At 37.8% G+C, this 16,296-nt stretch overlaps 1 protein-coding gene and 1 long non-coding RNA gene across 4 annotated transcripts in view; one reads left to right on the top strand and one right to left on the bottom strand.

Moving 5' to 3' along the window:
* NAA15 (N-alpha-acetyltransferase 15, NatA auxiliary subunit) overlaps nucleotides 1-5,464 on the top strand; it is an 83,552-nt gene extending 78,088 nt beyond the window's left edge. For 2 of the 3 annotated variants that reach the window (XM_053216949.1, XM_053216951.1), the window contains exons 18-20: nucleotides 23-169; nucleotides 1,545-1,642; nucleotides 3,003-5,464. In XM_053216949.1, coding sequence (XP_053072924.1) covers nucleotides 23-169; nucleotides 1,545-1,642; nucleotides 3,003-3,203 — 446 coding nt within the window. In that variant the 3' untranslated portion in view covers nucleotides 3,204-5,464. The remainder of the gene's footprint in view (nucleotides 1-22; nucleotides 170-1,544; nucleotides 1,643-3,002) is intronic. The other variant, XM_053216950.1, reaches the window with a different exon arrangement.
* Nucleotides 2,958-9,003, bottom strand: LOC128314454 (uncharacterized). The gene is made up of 2 exons (XR_008296111.1): nucleotides 6,333-9,003; nucleotides 2,958-6,179 (listed from the first exon to the last, which is right to left on the bottom strand). It is a non-coding gene; the product is annotated as an uncharacterized LOC128314454 (long non-coding RNA).
* Nucleotides 9,004-16,296: the final 7,293 nt, after the last annotated feature.

Below are 16,296 nucleotides of genomic sequence, written 5' to 3'. Positions count from 1 at the left end.
ATTTTATTTTTAATTTGTTCAGCAGTGTGTGAAAGTAAAGATTTACCTGATACAGTTAGGACAGTATTAAAACAAGAAATGAATCGTCTTTTTGGAGCAACAAATCCAAAGAATTTTAATGAAACTTTTCTGAAAAGGAATTCTGATTCATTGCCACACAGATTATCAGGTAATCACTTCATTTTCTTTTTATCTTAGCCTTCTAAAATAATTTTAGTTTTTATTTTAATGGATTCCTGACAAGGTTACACATTTCTCACATGGAAGAGGCATTGTGTGTATGTCACATTTTAATCGTAAGAACACAGGCAGCTTAAATATGCTTCCTATAAATTTTTAAATTTCTTAAAATTATTACTGTGAATCAAGGTCAGTAGTTTCTTCTGGTTCAGCATAGGCTTTTTACAAAGAAGCAATATAACTTCATTTAACTACATATTACATATAAGGAAGGAGGGGCTTTCTTTGTTTTTTCTTTCTCCTCCTTCAACATGCTCTTAAGATTCACTTGGATGTGACCATCAGCTTCTATTTTTCATGCTTATAAGATATTAAATTGAACAGTGCAAAACACCTAAAATCATTTCATAGGCAAAGGTCTGTGCTAGCAGTCCAAAATCTGGACTTGATGGGATCGTATGGGTAGTGCTTTAGTAGGATGCTTTTAGAATACCTGGCTAAGAAGGCCAGCAGCTTTGTATGCCTTTGTAGAATTCTGAATTCAGATTTTTGGCTCATGCCATCAAGTTTGAGTATCTCTCTCCTCCCATGTTCCCACACCCCCAACCCCCCAAGCCCCCCACTCCTACACACATTAAATGGAGTATTCCCCACAGCCCCACATTATGGGGTTTGTTTGTTTGTTTCGAGAGAGTGCAAGTGAGGAGAGGGAGGGGCAGAGGGAGAGAGAGCAAGAGAATCCTGAGAGTCTCCAGGCTTAGTGCAGAGCCCGACACAAGGCTCAATCGCACAACTCTGGGATCATGACCTGAGCCGAAATCAAGAGTGGGACACTTGGGGCACCTGGGTGGCTCAGTCACTTAAGTGTCCAACTTTGGCTCAGGTCATGATCTCGCTGTCTGTGGGTTCGAGCCCCATGTCAGACTCTGTGCTGACAGCTCAGAGCCTGGAGCCTGCTTCAGGCTCCCTATCTCTCTGCCTCTCCCACATTATTGCTCTGTCTCTCTCTCAAAAAAAAAAAAAAAGTGGGACACTCAAACAACTGAGCCACCCAGGCACCCCTGTTCAGTTTAGAAAGAGGAAAAATCCATGTCCCACTACACAAAAACAACTATCATTAGAATATTTGTATTTCTTCATAGTTTTTTACCTTAATCATTCTCCTAGTTTAGACAGTTAAGCTATTTCTGATCTATCCTCTCATGATTTTTTTGGTTTATTTCAAATGGCTTTTCCCACTTTTCTAATAAAGTGCCACAGTCTGTGTGCACATATATGTTATATTTGATATTTGAATGAATAGAGGATAAGATGCTGGTTGTACTTTAAAATAAAAAAATTTTTCTTTTTTCCTTCTCATTTAGCTGCCAAAATGGTGTATTATTTAGATCCTTCTAGTCAGAAGCGAGCTATAGAGTTGGCAACAACACTTGATGAATCCCTCACTAACAGAAACCTCCAGGTAAAGTTTTTCATAATCTCTCTGAAGAATACCTCACCACTTTCTGTTTCTCTTTTCACAAAGAGAATAAATTTACCAAATAATTGTTTTTTTGTTAATTATGCATATTATTCGCCAAGCCATTATGAATCCGCATCAGAAACTAACCCTATCTTAAATTTATTTAGGATTGTCTGTGTGTGCACAAGCACAGTAGGCTACTTGGCCTTCAAGAACTAGTTCCACAACTTTATTTAAAATACTTTTTCTAGGAATCTGTTTTAGTAAAATTTTATATATATATATATATATATATATATATATATATATATATATATATTCCATAGTTAATTTTAGATTTTGGTTCATTCCTGTCTCTACATTTCTGACCAAGCAGTAGTCTCAGTGAAGATTCTGACATATTTAAGATGTACATACCAGGGATCAAATCAAAACACTCATTTTATAACTTGTAATGTACCTTGAAATATAAAAGATAAATGGATATGTTTTGCAAGATACTGATTTTAGTTTAGCCTAAAACAAAGGACATAGCGCTACTTCCTATGATAATTGGCCAGATAAAGCATTTGATATAGTCCTTTAATAGCAAATGAAGGAACACTTTTAAGAAAGAAACATTTGACTTATTGATTGCTAATTAATACATCATTTAGATTATAAAATTTCTAGACTGGCAAAGTTTGTTGGATACTATATATCTGCAAACTACATGTTTTCCAAGTGAAAAGATAAAGAAAACATAAGGAATGTAAGTTAACATGCATCATTTTAAAATCTAAGAATATCTACCAAGGGGTTTGGTTCAAACAGTTACCAATTTTCATGAACAAATTTTTCTTGCATATATGCCCTTTGGTTTGAGACCCTCCCTTTCCTCTCAGTGGACAAACCTTTAATTAATACAGAGCTAAAAAGCAATGTTTGATACCACCAGCTGTCTCTAAGCCTCTTAAAGGAAAAAAAAAACAAAACTAAAGAGCTTAAGTTCAATACCTGACATTAGCGTGGAAAAGTTGACATTTATACACAGAGCCTGCCTGGGTTGAGGCAAAGTTGCCACCTGGGGTCAAGCACTTGCTGAGAGTGAGTGTGTCTTTAAATGTAGCTGCTGCATATCTTGCTTGCCCCACATTAGTCCTGGCCCTGTTTATAAATTCATCCTTTGTATAAGCCCTACGATTCTGAAGAAACTATTTCTTAGGGATTGAATATGCGGGGATAGAATGCTTTCTGTGTCTTCAATATGTACATTTGCCTTTTGCTTAGAAAATGTGTTGATAATGAAATGTCTAATAAATTCACAGTAAAAAACTTTGTTTTTGGACAAGTTATAATATTACCTTTTCTCTTTCTTTAGACATGTATGGAGGTATTAGAAGCCTTGTGTGATGGTAGCCTAGGAGACTGTAAAGAAGCTGCTGAAGTTTATAGAGCAAATTGTCATAAGCTTTTCCCTTATGCTTTGGCTTTCATGCCTCCTGGATATGAAGAGGATATGAAGATCACAGTTAATGGAGATAGTTCTGCAGAAACTGAAGAACTGGCCAATGAAATCTGAACATCATTAAACAAGCAAATGGAATGACTTTGGACCATATCTAGTGTATAATATTTTTGTCACGCACCTGCTGCATTGCTCTAACTTACACAGAATGAGAAGAGTAAATGTTCTTGCCTTCAAATAGTGTTTTACGTTTTTTATCCTGCTGAAAAAGTATATATAAAATATCTAACGTATTACAGGATATAGGTTCAGTTTCTTAAAAAATTAAAAGCTGCTAAAATTGAGGGATTAAAAAAAAGATACCTTATTCTATTCCTACCTACCCACCCATGTTTTTTAACTAATTTATATAAAATCTGGAGGCTGTTACAGCTAACAAAGCAGGTGTGTGGCAGAAATATTACTTTAAAATTTGTCTTGTGAGATTTTACTATATCTCAGACAGCATAAATGCTGTTTTAGCACTGGATTCTTTCACTGAGCACAAAGAGTTGTTGGGGCTTTAGCATCTGACTGATTTTGTTACGGGGTTGATTCTGACCATAGGAAGTATGCAATGTGAATCACTATTTACAGAGAAACCTACAACAGATGCTTGATGTTGTAGAAGCTGGGACATATAGATACCAAGCAGAATTTCTAAGAAACCTAGAGGGTGTTCAATATGCTTGTTGTGTTTCCAAAATTCACTGTACATGATCAGTTTGGTGTTCTTGTACCACAGTTTTTAACTGAAGGAACCAGTTGGAACAATCTCAATTTTAACTAAAACTTGAAGAACTAAAATAGCAATGCAAACCTTTCAGCATTGTTTTGGCCAAACTTGTTAAAACTGTAATGCAAGAACCAAATGCACTGTGATGTGGCACCAACTAATTAGCACGCATGAATTTTTTCACCCAAGAGTGAAAAAAGAAAATCTACCATGGCTTGAAGTTAAAGAGCAGAACTCCTGACTACCATTCTATGACTGATCAAGAGACTAATAGTTAAAAACCTCAGCAGGCCTTGTTCACGATATGCAGAAAAAAAGTGCTGCAGTTTAGATACCTCTGGAATTTTTCCACAGTGTCACAGGTTTGTAATACTTGAAGCCCTACATTTCTAAGAATATATTTCTTGCTCAGTTGTTTCAGGCAAGCCCAAGACTTTGTAATTTTTAAAGGGCCCAAGATTTTTTTTTTTCAATAACAGACCAGCTTCTTTTTCCTGCAGTTACAGATGTAATTTCCTTTTTGTTGTCAAACATAAGGTACCAAATATGATGCAATAAATTGTTTTGAAAAACAGTTGTGTGAATATTTCAACTAATCTGTGTTGGGCTTCTGTGAAAATACACAGGTGGAAACAGAGGTGCAAGCCAGAGGCAATGTAACGTGCTGTTAAATGAGCGCAGATGGTTGCGTTCGCTGCGGGCTGAGTGCCGGTGTCAGGGGACTCCGTAATGCAGGTGTAGTGCTGCTCCTGCATGAACCTTTCCTTGAGGGCGAGGATGGTGGCAGGTACTATGAATGTAATTCCTAATTTCCTAATTTGAAAGGAAACTGAGAACTGCGATTTTGATGGAGAGACTGAGCCTTACGATGATAAACCTGTATACTGAGAACTGGCCTCAGGCTCAATATCCTCGTTGCGTTTGCAAGATCTGAGCAAATAAGATTAAGTAAAATGAATCAATTGTATATATGATTGATCTTTTTGTGGTACTTTTAGTTTCTAGGGCATATATTCTAAAGGGAATTTTCAGGAGACCTGATCCTTCTACTGATTGAACAGTTGTGCTAAACTCAACCTTTCATAGTACGTGGCCTGCATTCTGCGTCCCGGTCTAACGATTTAGTGATGTAAAGAGAAGTACAAGCCGAACTCCAGTGCTTTGTTCCGTTTTATTAACTGGCCCTGTCTCAGGAACATCTTCACAGATGGCAAACAACAAACAAAAAAAACCCCACCACCACCACAAACTTTTTTTCAACTTCTCCTATGAGTGGCAACCGAAGTTCTCATTGTTGGGAAAGAACACTAGTGCTACCTCTGCCACTACTGAGGTGTTGGGAGGAGGCACCAGCCATACGATAGGGGGTGTTTATGTGTGAATTCTGTTTCAACTCTACTGTATATTGAAATGAAGTTCATATATTTGTCTTGACAATGTTCAACTGATGTAGACTGTCTTAGAATGAAAATTCGTAAATACTCAGAACTCTTGATGCAGATTCCACCCGTGAGGAGCTAAAATTCCTAACATGTATATTGTACTCCGACCCAATTTTACTGGAACTATTGAATAAATATTTTATTTTCTTTCAGGTTTACTTGATAGTGGATACATTGTCTGGTGTCAGAGGACCTTGACAGGGTTCGTTTTATGTCCAGACAGCACCCCCGAAACATTGTACTGTACTGTCTTGCTCTGAGTAGTATCGACTGGATCATCCCACATTTGCCTCATTCACTCTATTAATTCCAAATGATACTGTGGGGGGAAACAGGGTTAGAAAAACAAGTGGGAAAAAAATGCAGTGATGTTGTATTCTAAACAAGTGCCTTATGTTTATTGCTGAGAACTGGTGTTAACAACCCTTTTCAGAAGAAAGGGTCCCTTGACCTGTATTAACATAGGAAAGTAAAGTTATTTTTGTTTTTCTTTATATTTACTACTCTTGTCATTTCTCATTTAAAAATTAAGATCTGACCAGGTTAGTTTACTCAGCTTTAATTAGATAGTTGAGTCCTACGTTTTCAACATTTTTCTGTATTTACGATGCACAAAAATAAAGCGTGATCTCTACTAGCATGGCTAAAAGTAGTCCCAGTGTTAGTGAATAGCTTTTCTGTGGGTTTTATGAGGCCTTTGTCTTTCAGGGGTGTTTGTACTCCACGGTGTGCTGCTGTTAGGGCTGTGAGACAAAGGCTATGATTGTAAGAGGCCAGACAAGCATGGTCTAGTTTCAGGTAGGTGACGATAAATTCAGGGAAGTCTCTGTCCTGCACAGTTTGTAGGAATATTTCAGTTGCCATGTGTAGCATCTGTTTGGGACAGGTAAAAAAGTGAAGTGTTGAATTTTCCTACAAGACACACACACACACACACACACACACACACACACACACACGTCTTACTAATTACTAGCCTTAAATTTTGAAATAACTCTTACTAAGAGAATGGAAAGAAAGACCAACCTGTCCAGTGGAAGGTAGGCTTCCTGTTCAGCTCATGCTACACTCCTTTAAGTTACAGGCAAGGTTTCTTGATGCCATTCAATCCACTGCCAAACCTACATTAAAAACAGTCGCATGAAATGGCTGTGTTGCCCCACAGGGAGCTGAAACCTTAAGTTTTATTCCAATTTGGAAGATTAGAAATCTCACTATAGCAATAAGACATTTTTGCAAAAGGTTATTTATTGAACTGTACTTTTTTTTTACCTTTTAGTATGCAACCTACAGGGTGGATGTCAAAAGGATTGGTAGTGTGCAGGAGATTCTGGAGAAAATGTTCATATTTCAGTAAAGGAGGAGAGTATTTGTCGTGTACTGTAGGTTATACAGCTGATGTAACATTGCTACCTCCCCTCAAGACCTGCTTCTTTTATGATAACATAAAGATGGGCAGGAGGAAAGGGAGCGAGCAGTATGCGGTAGGAAAGCAGGTCTTAAAGTTTCCACCCTCTCCGTTTATCCAGTTGTCTTTGAAAGGACACCATCTTGGGATTGAAGCCAGAAGGAAAAAAATGGTAGTTTAAATTAGAACTTGTATGAAATTGTCAACTATAGACAAGCTTAGTATCTTAAATGTTCAGTGCTCTTTATAGAGTTCTATACGCCAAAAACAGTATAGACTTGGTTTCGAGGTGGCTTTAGTGAAAGTGAAGTTGATACTTGGCAATCCGACAAGACTGGAAAGTAGTTGTTACAGCTTTTATATTAGACCTTTGTGTCTATTTTAACAGTCTATTATTTCACACAAGTGGTACAGTTCTTAACTGAAATAATTGACCTTGATGAATATGTGATGAAAAGTTTCCTGTATGTTAAGATTCTGCTTTTGCTAATCAGCTTGGCCTCAAGAAGTACAAATGATCCTCTTGTTTGGAAACAACATAGGAGGAAAGGGATTTCTGGAATATGATTTGGGTCCATAGCTTGCTTTCAGCTGATCATTACATTTCCCTTCTATATCTAGTTACTTGTGCGTTGTCTTAACAAACAAGAAGCCTTTCGCCATACCGTTCTGTGATATCTTTCCAGTCTACTATAGTTTCCTGAAGGGGTTTCATGAACTTGCCCTTGTTTACTTTCATCTGTAGGTTTATCGGGTCCATATACCGGTGCTTGATGCTTCATCACACTTGAGATAGGCACTAGGTTTTGTAAAGTGCTCTTCCAAAACTTTGGTGTTTTCTTCGTTAATGATGAATAATTAAATTGGCCACCACTTTTCATCTTTCTTTCAAACTACTTATTTGTTTTCCAGTAGTCAGACTGCTGGTTGATATCTTTAAAAATGAGAATGGAGCCATTTAAGAAGTAAATAGTAAATATCTCCCAGATCTTTTAAGTTCTGAACTCTGGAATGTGAAATACTAATTCTTCCTTTCATTAACTTAATAAAAAAATTTACTGTATAGTAATAGAAGTATTCAGAAACCTGTATTCAGCTAGCATTGTTTACTGTTAGCATAATTTGTTTAGATGTTCACTGAGGAGGACCTCAGAAGCCACCAGTTTAACTTGTGATTTTTGTTTAGAACTTAAAAGTTTTATTTCAAGACCCTACTTGTTATTTCAAGCATTCCATTGCAGTTAGCATTTTTCATTCACCTGCTAGGATGCTTTTTACTTGAGAGAAATGTCTAAATACAGTATGAAGTTAAATGACTAATGCTTTGTTCAGACTCATGTAAATCCATTTCTAATGTATGAAATCTTAAGGATTTACACTGGGTACATTTTAGTATGGGGGTATAATAACTAGGACAGTACATAGTAGGTATTCAAATCCTTGTTAAATTTGCTGTGAATATTAATATTGCCCTACAGATTGTAGAAAACAGCAATAAAGTACTGTTAACTTTCAGGTCACCTACAAAGGCTCACAAATTTTTTATCCCGTACCTGTGACTTAAGAGTATTCTCATTCATCCTTCCCCCTGTGCCTCTCTGTTGGTCTCAGGAATTTCCTCAAAATACCACAGATCCATTACGTTTTTACTTCGGTTGAATACATCTCTCACATCTAATTTTTGCTTTTTTCCTATAGTTTGTCAGTGGAATGGTTGTGACTGGCCTTGTAGGAAGCAAGATGAGTGGGACCATTCTCTAACTTTTTCAGTTGCCTGGTCATTGTTGCATAAGTTGCGAGTAAATCTACTCACATCCTTCGTGTCTTTAGCAACCAGCCACCCACCTAAACATCACATCAGTGGAATTAAGTCACTACAGAGATTGTCATTCAGTAGTTGCTTTTCATCTTTCAAATAGTATGAGGAGACATGACACACACACCAACCACCTACCTACAAGGCTCTGTTGTCTACAGCCTAGTATCTCCACTTTTAATCCTTACAACTAAGGAGACACTGGGTTAGGATCTGCAATGGTTATTTTTAGACACATGACCTACAGCCAGTGTTCACAGCCAACAGCTGTGGTCCACAGTTGATCTTTATTTAGGATAGGCAATGGAATCCTTTCAAGACATGAATTTAACCCTGTTTATTAGAATCCCAGGAGAGCTATTTGAAAGACAACCTCCTCAATGGCGGGGCCATTCGGATTTGAATGATCTGGTGTCGGGCCAGGTGCTGATGGTCTGGTCGGCTTCTCTTCTGACCACCCCCCATCCCCAGGTGCATCCAAAGTTGAGGCCCACTGTCCTTGATGAAATTTAAAGTATTTTATAGTATTGAGTTTTTTCCTCAGATCGAAGAGGGAAGCAACTATGTAAGTGCAAAAAGATGAACTTTTCCCCATCTTACATTAAGGGGGGCCCACTGTCCTTGATGAAATTTAAAGCATTTTATAGTATTGAGTTTTTTCCTCAAATTGAAGAGGGAAGCAACTATGTAAGTGCAAAAAGATGAACTTTTCCCCATCTTACATTAAGGAGAAAACTTCTTGAACTTTCTGTCCAGAGCTTTCTGATTGTTTTCAAAGTCCATTCTTTGCTTAAATCATGCTGCTGTTCTACTACCTGAGATGTTGGTATTCAAAGAGAAAAAAGTCATGGTTTTATTGGATGTCATGGTAACTTGTCTCCACTGAAGCAACTTTTAAAATATAATTGCCATGAATAGATAGATGCTTGAGTTTTTGAGTGGATGAGTACCAAAGCAAAGCATGGATTTGGCAGGGTTTTAAATAAGAATGGGTGCAAGGTATTACTCCCTGGAAAGCCACACATGCCTACGCTGCAATCAAATACATATGTTTTTTTTCTCCCTAATTGTGTATAAACAAGTGAATTACATATCTCAGATGTAAAAGGAGCCATGATTCTAGGACAGACAGAATTCAAAGCTAAATGTTGGCCTGTTAGTGTAGAACCTGGAAAGGAGATTTACATATTACACAATCCTGTGTCAAACCAAAACTTGCTCTGTGAGATCTGAAATAACATCTGTGTAGATCTCCCAAATCTTTCTAATCCAGTATTTTTCTTTAATAGAATAGGAATTGTTTTACAGACAATCATCAGTTCTGTCTAGCTTGTTCTTGGCTGGTTAGAGGATTTGATAAATGAATCTGGTTGTTTTGATACTGTTCATTGTCATTCTTAATTGCGTAGAGATGGATGATCTTCCCTCACCTTTGCAAACTGTGAAGTCTAAATTGTTTTAGCCTCTTCCCACAGAAGCCTGGCCTTAATGCCTTATGGTTACTTTCCTCTGACCCTTGTGACTAAGTGCCAAATTTCTGGCATAAATCCATTGTAGCTTGGTAACGACAGTAGCGTGATGTAGTTGAAAACATAAGCTTTTCCCAAGGACAGGTGCCTGAGGAAAGTTAATAAGAATTTTTAGTTCATAGTTGTTGGATTAAGTAACGCACATACTGTATAGAAAGTGATTACCACAAGACCTGACACATAGTAAGTGTTCATTACAAATACCAGCATTTGCAAAAGGATGTTCTTTCCTGTTTGTCAATATTCAACTTGGTTATCCTTATTTGTTGACTAAAGTACAGGAAAATCGTTGATCATCTTTTCCTAGGTACTAACAGCTCAATTTTTTTTCCCTAGTATTTTACTTTATACTTGTGAGAACTTTACATTGTTTTCCCTTTTCTCATAGTAGAGAAAAACACCTGTAATACCTCCATCCTCCATGATCATTTTGACTTTTACTAGTGTTAGCAAAGTTGGCAGATTGATGCTTGCTGTTTAAAGCTATTTAGGAGATGTGATATTAGGCCAGTCCCAGTGTCCTTCCTTCCATCCATCTGGTAGTTAATGAATGCCTATCACGTTTTTTACAGGCTAGTAAAGGAGACAGACAAATCAAGAAATGAGTGCAGCAGTGGTTTATAACCCTCCTAGGAGTTGGTACACATTTCTGTTTGGATGGACTAAGATAAGTTTAACAGAATGCTCACTTGAGTTTGGAAAGAGAAAAACCAGTTTCCTAGACAGATAGAAGGTAGCATGTACCTAAAGGCACAGATACATGAAACATGTATTCAGGGACCATGTAAACTAGTGTGAATAGAATCTGGGAAATGAGGCTGGGGATCAGAATAAAGAGTGTTAGATGACTTACTAAAAGATTGGATTTGGCTTTGTATAAGCAAAGGAGAGTTATTGAAGAAATAGGGAAGGATAAGTGAGAGAATTCTATTAATATGATGAGGATGGGGAACAAGATTGGAAGCTTGCTTCCAATCATCAGAACTAGTAATATGACTCAAGCTGAGCTAATAATAGCCATCATTGAACTTTTGCTATGTGCCAGGCAATGTAGTAAGCACTTTGCATTTGTTAGCTGATATAATTCTTGAAGAGATCATTCCCATTTAACAGAAAACTTGATCATAGTTGCTTACAGTCACATAGGTTATTAGTGACAAAGATCTGCATTCAAGCCCAGGTGTGTCTAACTCCAAAGTGCTTGCTTCTGATGAATGTAACCTTTGGCAAAAAGTAGTAAGGACAACAACATTAAGTATGGGGAGGAGAGCAAGGATACAAGAGACGTTAAGAAGGTAGGACATAGGTCAGCTGATTTGTTGGAAGGCAGAAGGCAATGCAAGGAAAAGGAAAAGTTCATGATGTCCGTCCGGGGTTTGGACGTAAAACACTTTGCCTTGGACAGCATCATTAAACAGAGTTGGAAAAAAGAAATTGAGGGGAAAAAGGTCTTTTCACAATGAATTATAGGCGTTTATAGGACATGTAAATCCCAGAAGATTAGTAGGCAGCTAGGCAGATGGGTCTGATGTTTAGAAGAGAGCTGACTTTTGTCGATCTTGAAGAGTTAGTTGTGAGTGGTGTGGCCTAGACAAGACTCACAGGGAAAAAACAAAGGTGATAACTCACAAATGCCAAGAGAAGCGGGTAGAGGAAGAGAAGCTAGCAAAAGAGACCAAGAAATAGTATTAGTTAAAAGAAAAAACTAGAAAACAATGCTGTTGGGGAATCAAAGTTTTTCAAAGAGGAGGATCAACAGGGTCAAAATCAAGACACTGCGTCAAGGTGGCAACATTTTAGAAGGTCTGAATATCAAATGTTGGCAAGGAGGTTAGAAAACAACATAGGAACTCTCAGGCACTGTCTTCGGGAGTATAAATTGGTATAACTTATGAGGGCAGTTGATAGTATTTATTTACTAAAATTAAACATGTGCATAGCCTTATGAACCAGCAATTCCACTAGGATATATATATATACACACATATATATGCCCTGTAAACATTCCTTCATATTTGCCAGAGAGACATGCAAGAATGTTCATCACAGTATTGTTTATAATAATAAAATTTGGAAATAAAGTGTCTGTGACATAAGAATGGATAAGTTGTGCTATATTCATTTAATGGAATGCTGTACAGTTAAAATGAATAAGCCAGCATTAAGTGAATCAAATTACCCTCCAAAATGGTGGTTATTTAAAAAAAAAAAAAAAAAGGCAAGTTAAACGGCCTCATTTCTTGTATGTAAATTTTTTGATGTAAAACAATAGTGTGTGGTTTATGGATACATTTATTTAAAGTAAAGGGGTTTGTTAAAGTGTATTTTCAGAGAGAGAGAGAGAGAGAGAGAGAGAATGAGTGAGCAGGGGAGGGGTAGAGGGCGAGAGAGAATCCCACGTAGGCTTTGTACTGTCAGCACAGAGCCTGATGTGGGGCTCGACCCCAAGAAATGTGAGCTCATGACCTGAGCCAAAATCAGGAGTCAGATGTTCAACCAACTGAGCCATTCACGTGCCCTAAAATAAAGGTTTCAAAGGGTGCCTGGCAAGCTCAGCCAGTGGAGCATGTGACTCTTAATATCGGGGTTGTGAGTTCAAGCCCCATGTTGGGTATATTTTAAGATTTTAAAAATAAAATCTTAAAAAATAAATAAAGGCTTAAAAAACAGGTTTGGGAATTACAAAAACAAAATTCAGGACAGAGGTTCTCTTTATAGGAGGGAGAGGCACATTGGTAGCCTATAATTTTTATTTCTTAAAAAAACATTTAAAAAAATTTTTTTAAAGTTTATTCATTTTTTGAGAGAGAGAGACAGAGTGTGATCAGGGGAGGGGCAGAAAGAGAGGAAGACACAGAATCCGAAGGAGATTCCAGGCTCTGTACTGATAGCACAAAGCCCGACGTGGGGCTTGAACTCACAAACCATGAGATCGTGACCTGAACTGAAGTCACTTAACCAACTGAGCCACTCAGGAGCCCCTTAAAAAACATTCTTAAATGTGGCAAAATGTTAATTAAGATTTGATGTCTTTGTTAATTTTGGATCTATATAGGATTTTTTTAAGTTAAAATAATAAACTATTATATTTTATACCCTACTAAAAAAATGGCTAGATAAAAATGCATCTACAATTAAAACAAAGTTTTCTTGGGTTTGTATACTCTCCAAAATGACATGGTATTTTTACTGATTTACCAAGAATGATGAGAGAATTAAGGGAAGTCCACCAGGATATGTGACACAACTTTTTAGGAGGAAAAGTGGCTCCAATGATATCTAAAACATTACTACCCTTTGTAATTTCCAAAGTGCTCGTATGTAGGTATTAATCCCTTCTTTATAGATGAAGGTATATCTCAGAGATGTTAAATGACTTGCTAAAGGCACCCAGCTGGTAGTAGTGAGCGATGAGTTAGGTGTTCAGGTTACAGACCTGTAGATGTTAGAGCGGGAACTTGAACCCAAGTTTTTTGTTTCAAGGCAGGCTAAACTATGCTGTGTTCCTGGACCCTACTGTTTTGCCCAGAGAACTATTACTGAAGTTAAATGCTTTGTGCTATTTAGAATTTTAGAAGAGGGGCGCCTGGGTGGCTCAGTCGGTTGGGCGTCCGACTTCAGCTTAGGTCACGATCTCACAGACCGTGAGTTTGAGCCCCGCGTCGGGCTCTGGGCTGATGGCTCAGAGTCTGGAGCCTGCTTCCGGTTCTGTGTCTCCCTGTCTGTCTGCCCCTCCCCGTTCATGCTCTGTCTCTCTCTGTCTCAAAAATAAACGTAAAAGAAAAAAAAAGTAGAATTTTAGAAGAAAGAATTGTTGAACTATGGATGTTTTCTAAACTATGCATTTTTATACAGTATTTGTATATCCCTTTTGATATATACAACATACTTTAAGCTGACAGTTATTTTTTTTTCCCCATAAACCCCTGTTATGCTGGCATTGGGATTTCCTCTTGCAATGAGGAACTACATCTTTAAGATGGTGAAGGTAAGTGTCTAAGATCATTTACCAATTCCATGAATTAGAAACTATCATCCGTCTCTCCCTTAAGTGAAATACAGCGTCCTGCGAAAGAAACTACTCTAGAAGATAAGATGCCAGTAGTAAAGTGGCCAAGAGCTGTATGTTATAGATGTATTGATTATCAGAAACTGCCAAGCTTTCTTGCTAAAGTATTATAATTAGAAGCCAAGAAAGTAGGGTCTATCTGTTCTTACCTTTCATCCAAACCACCATATTCTACTTTAGGCCAAAGAGTGAGTTCTCCTAAGTAAAATGAGGGAAAACATTGCCATTCTTGAAAACTATTATAAACCCACAAATTCTAATGTTTGTTAGATTTTGCCACGAGGAGGTCCTTCATCAACTTGGTAATAACAGTTTCCACAGAGCAGTGGGAATTAAAGCCAGGGAACAAGTTAAACAAATGGGAGATCAAGACCTAGACTTCAAGAGAATGTCACTTTTTCAAGATGCTTTGGAGATTAAGGTGGAAAGGAGAGATGGAGGGCAGAAACCAGAAGGAAATAAGGGTAAAACAAAGGGTCATGACAGTTGACAGATCTGAGCATGATTGTAATTTGAATGAAAAAGAACTTGTAGAGAAGGAGAGGGAAAATTGATGGAGCCAGACCAGGCCCCAAAGGAGACAGAAAAGGTGGGCCTTGAAAAAAAATACCTTTTCTCAGAAACTAAGGGAATAAGGGAATGGTTATAAATAAATTTATAGCTGTGAGAGGAGAGGTTTTTTTACTATCTGGCTTCAATATTTTTTGTGAAGTAGAAAAATAGCTGATGTAATTTGTGGAGTAGGAGGGAGTAAAAAAGGGATTTAAAGGGAATGGAGACAGTCTGGAATAGACAGTAGATTAAAAACAAAGGCATTAATCGTGGTGTTAACCACCAAACTGAGTTTGGAAATCATGAAAGTATAGTGGCTTTATGATTATTTCTAGCATCTCAGCTGAATGGCTTATAGGCCAGGCATATTATAGGACTGATCAGAGTTGGATGACAGAGGAGAAAGACAAGGATGAAGGGGATTGAGGGCACTGATGCCAGGCAGAATATAGCACTGTTCTAGGAATGTGATTTGGAAGAAATACCAGGAAAGGAAAAAAAAAAAAAAAAATGGAAGGGGATTGAAAACATTGGTGAGAGAGTACGTCATGTGACCAATTAAGAGATTTAGGCCAGATATGGAAATGGGACCAAGAATAAATTGGAAGAAAAAGCAGTCTTACAGGAATAGAGCTCTCGATGAGATTCTGGGTCGGGCATACTGGAGGTAATATGAATGGAAAGAGAAGGGTATTGCAATCAGTCAGAGCTACTCTATAACAAAGTAGAGAGCATGGCCAAGGGAATGGGTTGAAGTGGCCTTGGAACTGTGATTCTTGGGTGTTTGACAGACCATCCACAGGAATGTTGAAATACCTTAGGAAATGAGGAAGTAAATTGAGATTTAAAGGCTTAACATGATCCAGGTATAATGTTATTGTGGGGGAATGACCTGGGGGTCAAGGGATATTAGGGACAAAAGAAGGTAAAAGGTGGCAAAATTGGATGGAATGAACTTCAAAGGAATGAAGGTTTTTACAGGAAAGTGAAATGTTTTAAAAGGGACTATGGGACAAAATACCAATACCAGTTCTGAGCCTTGTGATATGTAGAATTTGAGGAAACAGCAAAGGAAGCAAGATCTTTGAGAAAGAGATCAAGGAAATAGAAGACATGTTCATTTAAAAAGCTGAGGGTATAGGTGAGTTTGTTTATAGTGAAATAGGTTGCCAAAGCCCACCCTGGATAGGGTTGAAGGAGGGTATTGTGGGAAAGATGAGGGTGAGGCCTCAAGAGGGAATGCTGTCAGGTACACAGCAGTTGGGAGACAAGAAATGAGAGGAAGGTGATGGATCGGTGAGAGGGTTGTCTTCTGAACAGTGAACAGGGATGAAGTTTGGATGGAGCTATAGTTTCTCAGCTTTTGGCCCTGTTGTTTTAAACAGAACTGATAAATTGGTGGTCCCAGGCAATGTCTGAACTTATCTTTGTAGGAATGTTTCTAGATTCATGGTGTGGCGGTAATTGCTGGATCCTTCCAGAACTGCTGTGCAAAATGCTGAGTGTGGTAGTATATGGTCTAATCTCTGCCTGACTTCCTTATGGTTTAAGACATGCAGCTATTGATTTGCCACTCTCTGGCAGGCATGGCATGCAGCAGGCATCCCAGAAGACAG

Source organism: Acinonyx jubatus, chromosome B1, assembly GCF_027475565.1.
Source record: "Acinonyx jubatus isolate Ajub_Pintada_27869175 chromosome B1, VMU_Ajub_asm_v1.0, whole genome shotgun sequence".
NCBI classification, from domain to species: Eukaryota; Metazoa; Chordata; class Mammalia; order Carnivora; family Felidae; genus Acinonyx; species Acinonyx jubatus.
The sequence above is the reverse complement of the archived record's forward strand: the minus strand, read 5'-3'. Positions and strand labels throughout refer to the sequence as shown.